At 29.3% G+C, this 4,951-nt stretch overlaps 1 protein-coding gene across 1 annotated transcript in view; it reads right to left on the bottom strand.

Moving 5' to 3' along the window:
• Nucleotides 1-824: 824 nt before the first annotated feature.
• Nucleotides 825-4,951, bottom strand: part of snx2 (sorting nexin 2) — a gene marked incomplete at its 5' end in the record, with an annotated part of 28,473 nt that continues 24,346 nt past the window's right edge. Inside the window, 3 exon segments of the mRNA XM_062415110.1 lie at nucleotides 825-1,127; nucleotides 2,129-2,200; nucleotides 2,715-2,795. Of these exon segments, the coding sequence (XP_062271094.1) occupies nucleotides 1,077-1,127; nucleotides 2,129-2,200; nucleotides 2,715-2,795 (204 nt within the window).

The raw sequence follows: 4,951 nt of genomic DNA, 5'->3' as shown, positions 1-4,951 counted from the left end.
TGATAAAAAAATATTATATTATGATTATTGGAAGAAAAAAAAAAGTTAAATTTAACTTGAATTATATTTAATGTTTTATATTAGCAGACGTTTTTTAACTTCTTATGACACTTAAGATCCTCCCTATTAAGCATTCATAAGAAATACACATTAATTGAAATATAAACACACTATAAAACACTTTTAAGCAGATATAAGTATTTATTAATGTATTTATCAGCAACTATAAATCCTCTTTTATTATAATAAGTCAAAGCTATAATACTAATGCATTAACGCTTTAACTGCTGATAAATAATGTACATTATTAAACACTTAAAATCTCCTTAAATGGCCTAATAATGTGTTTTAAACCATTTATTAAATAGTTGTATATTGTTTATAAATGGTTGAGTTTTATCAATTAATGGCAGCATCATAATTTAATTTTTTTTAATCATTCTTAACTTAATTTTTTAATTTAAATGGCATTAAAGAACTTCCATATAACACATTAAACTGATTTTAAAGATCTGTGTTGAGGGAAATTAAAGTTATGCTTAGAAATAAACTATATAAATGTATTAGTGGAGAAAGTTGATGGAAATAGACGATCAGAGAGGTTTAAATGTAAAAGCTGGAGGAGAGGAAGAGGAATTGGAGTCATGCTGCGTTCAATGCCGATCGGGAAAAAGTGAAATTCAGTCTTGAATATTAAACATTCATCACAGCTTTCGGAGTTAAATACGTCTCATCACACGGGGGGAAAAACTCCCACATTTTTATATCACAATCATTTTTTTCACAATGTTGAAGAAGGAAAAAAAAAACGTTTCGGAGGACGAGGTTGATGATTAACGGCGTCGGACCTGAACGCAACACGAGAAACATCAAAACCAGATGATGAGCTGAGAATTAAAAAAATGAAACTAGCAAAAAAACCAAGAAGCTGATTCACTCCTTCACTCCTTCTTCTTCTTCTTCTTCTTCTTCAGCAGGAGGAGGCAAAGGTTGACCCAGCAGGACCACAGGTGCATTATGGGTAGTGTAGTTTGACCGGAGCCAGTCAGGACTGTCTGTATGTGTGTGTGTGGACTCTATGAGATGGCCTTCGCCTCGGGTAAGAACGCCTCCCAATATTTAATCATCTGCAGAAGAAATAAAGAACAAAATTACTTGTTTTTTTTTATTTTATTAAAAAGTAGATCTTATGTACGGAAGCCTGTGGCGGCCAATATTATAATTAATCAATTATATTAAATTAAAATTAAATATTACATTTTTTAGTGTATAATCTAGAACAAAATGTTAATTAAATGTTTGTTTGAAAATAAAAAAAATATTAAAATAATTAATATAAATTAAAAAAAAATATATATATTAATTAATTAATTAAAATAGTTGAATTTAAATATTTATTTAAAATCACAATAATTTTATCGTTTTGTTATCCAAATTATTTTTTGACACATTATAAAAAGCTCACAAGTTAAAAACAGTATATATTATTTATTTTATGTATTTTTATGTAATATTATTTATTAACATTGCCTGAAATTCACTGCACATATGAAAATAAAATATTATTATTATTTTAAATTAATTAATTAAAATAATTGAATTATATATTATATAAATATATTTTTTATTTTATGTATTATTATATATTATTATTTATAAACATAACCTAAAATTCACTGCATATATATGAAAATAAAATATTATTATTATTTTAAATTAATTAATTACAATAATTGAATTATATATATAATATATATTATTTATTTTATTTATTATTATATATTATTATTTATTAACATAACCTGAAAATAAAATATATTTATTATTTTTAATTAATTAATTAAAATAATTAGTAATTTCCAATAATATTTAACAGATTTCACATAAGTCTACAAATATGCACATTTTTATTAAAATAAATTAATATAAATACATTTCTTATTTTTTCTCCATCTCCAATAAAAAGTTAAATTTTAATTAAATGATTAACTTTAAATATCAGCAGTAATAAACTTCCGTAATAATAATCTATGTGCTTTTATATTAATTATGTTTGTATTAAACCAATAAGCTGAATTAACATATAAAAGTATTTTAACTGTAATAATAAAGGTTTATATATGTTTACCTGCTGTTGTGTCTGAACCAGAGACTCCAGGTATTTGATGATGATCGTTTTAAAGTCCTTCACTCGTTCTTTCTGTTAAAGAAAAAAGAAAAGAAGAAAAGTTACAAACATGTTTTTATTTATTAGAAACTAAACAGACTCGTTTATTCCTCTTTAACCTTCGTGACCCCGTCTGTTTTCACTGTTCCTTCTTTCCTTCTTTACTCCCTTCCATCCTCCCTCCTTTCCTTTACTCCCTGCATCCTTCCCTCCTTCCTTCCTCCCTCCCTCCTTTCCTTCCTTCTTCCTCCCTCCCTCATTTGCTTACTTCTTCCTTTCCTTCCTTCCTTCCTTCCTCCCTCCTTTCCTTCCTTCATCCTTCCTTTCCTTCTTCCTTCCTTCTGTCCTTCCTTCCTTTCCTTCCTTCTTCCTCCCTCCTTACTTTCCTTCCTCCCTCCCTCGTTTCCTCCCTCCCTCCCTCCTTTCTTTCCTTCTTCCTCCCTTCCTTCCTTCTTCCTCCCTCCTTACTTTCCTCCCTTCCTTCCTTCCTTCCTTGACTCGAGGACAACAGGAAGTTAAATCAACATCACTTTTTATAATCTCTCACCTCAAACCTGCTGACTTCTTTGCGGATAGTTTTGGAGATTTGTTCAAATTCTCTTTCGCCCTGATGGACTTTCCCCTCCAGCTGAAACACACACACACACACACACACACACACACACACACACACACACACACACACACACACACACACACAGGGTTTTGGGTTATTTAACATCTGCAGCAGTTAGAAAAAGCAGCTGCTCTCATATTCAGGTAATTACGGTAATGTTTTATAAAGAATCAACTAAAGCTCTAAATAAACTCTTTTTAATAATAATAACACTCATTGTTTAACACTATCAGACATGTAAAAACAATAGTAGTAGTAATAGTTTGTGGTTTTAGGTTGGATAATATATATATAAATATATATATATTCAGGTAATTACGGTAATTTCATAAAGAATTGATTAATCTTTGCAAACTGTTTTTAATATTAACTCTGATTATTTAACACTTAAACAAACAGAAATGTAATAAAAAAAAAAAAAAAAGGTTTGTGGTTTTAGGGGGAAACAACATTTATATATATTATATTATATTATATTATATTATATGTATATTCAGGCCATTACGGTAATTTTCTATCAATCGACTAACCTTTGCAAACTTGTTTTTTCTGCAGCTAATTTATAAAAAGCATCAAATAAAAAGGTGAATAAAATATTAAATAGATTAACTGTTAATTCTTTCTTGATTTAAGCTGCAAACTCACATCTGGAATTAATCTTTGGGCTGATTATATATATATATATTATATTTATTAATCTGCACTGACCCTGATAAATAAACTAATAAAATAAAAAATAAGATACAATTATTATATTAATAAACAAATAGAAGATTTTACTTGTTTTTTATTCTTAATTAAAGTGAATTAACATGTAATAAAGTGAATGTTGGATTAATTGATGTTATTGATATTAAACACAACCAGCTCCTTGATTAGATTAATAAGCGTTGTTAAATGTTATATGTTAAATGTTTTATAACTATAAAGAATAAAGACACACACTCGATGATGTCATCCGTCAACATGAAAGAGTTTGTCTGTTTTTCTTTAATTAGATTTACTGATTAAATTAAATGTTTTTCACTGAAGGAGATTTTCTGTCGTCTCCACACCGACAAACTGGTTCATGTGACTGTGTGAGAAGCAGGAATGAAACACCACAGAAGAAATGGTAAAAAGAAGGTGAGAAAATGTTAAAAAAAACACACAAAAACTGCCATAAATATGTAAAAAACAAGACCAAAAAATGCCCAAAAACAAGACAAAAAAACACCAAAAACACACAAAACACAGCCAAAAATATGCAAAAAAAAGTGCCAAAAATATGCCAATAAAAGGACAAAAAATGCCAGAAACAAGACAAAAAACAAGACAAAAAAACATTAAAACACAGCCAAAAATATGACAAAAACATTGCAAAAAAATGCCCAAAAATGCCCAAAAAACCAGACAAAAAAATGACAAAAAATGGCAAAAAATGGCCAAAACTAGACAAAAAACAGCCAAAAATGTTCCAAAAAAACTTCAAAAGTACACCAAAAACGAACAAGAATTAAAGACAAAATCACGCCAAAAAAAGGTCAAAAACACGCCAAAAGAAACAACTGATGATGTTAAAAGAAAGAAGAAGCTGATGATGAAGAAGAAGCTGATGATGAAGAAGAAGCTGATGATGAAGAAGAAGCGTGAGCTCTGAGTGATGAGGAGGAGTGAAGCAGGCGACACACAGACGGACGGAGAGACAGACGGGTAAAGTCTCCTACCTCCTCTATCTCCTGGGTGCAGGAAGGCATGGCGGGAAAATGCAACAAAATGTTTAAATAAAGAAGAAGAAGAAGAAGAAGAAGAAGCTGGAAATAAAATGATCAGAGCTTCCAAAACTAAAATCATAGAAGAAGAATCCAGACATGAGCAAACAGCAAAACCATAGAAGAAGAATCCAGACATGAGCAAACAGCAAAACCATAGAAGAAGAATCCAGACATGAGCAAACACTGAGAAACTAAAACCATAGAAGAAGAAAAATCCTCCCTGAATAATCTAATTTTAATAAAAAATAAAAATAAATACAGTTAAATATAAAAGAGAGAGAAAGAAAATAAAAAGCTTGACCTAAATATTTGTTTGTTCTATGTGAATATCGATATGAATGAAGTATGGCGTTACCATGGAAACTATGGACAAACCCACTTTTGACCCATATTTACAGCCCAAATTTAACCGTA

Source organism: Scomber scombrus, unplaced genomic scaffold, assembly GCF_963691925.1.
Source record: "Scomber scombrus unplaced genomic scaffold, fScoSco1.1 SCAFFOLD_299, whole genome shotgun sequence".
Classification (NCBI taxonomy): domain Eukaryota; kingdom Metazoa; phylum Chordata; class Actinopteri; order Scombriformes; family Scombridae; genus Scomber; species Scomber scombrus.
Note: the sequence above shows the minus strand (reverse complement) of the source record. Positions and strands in the feature narration are given on the sequence as shown.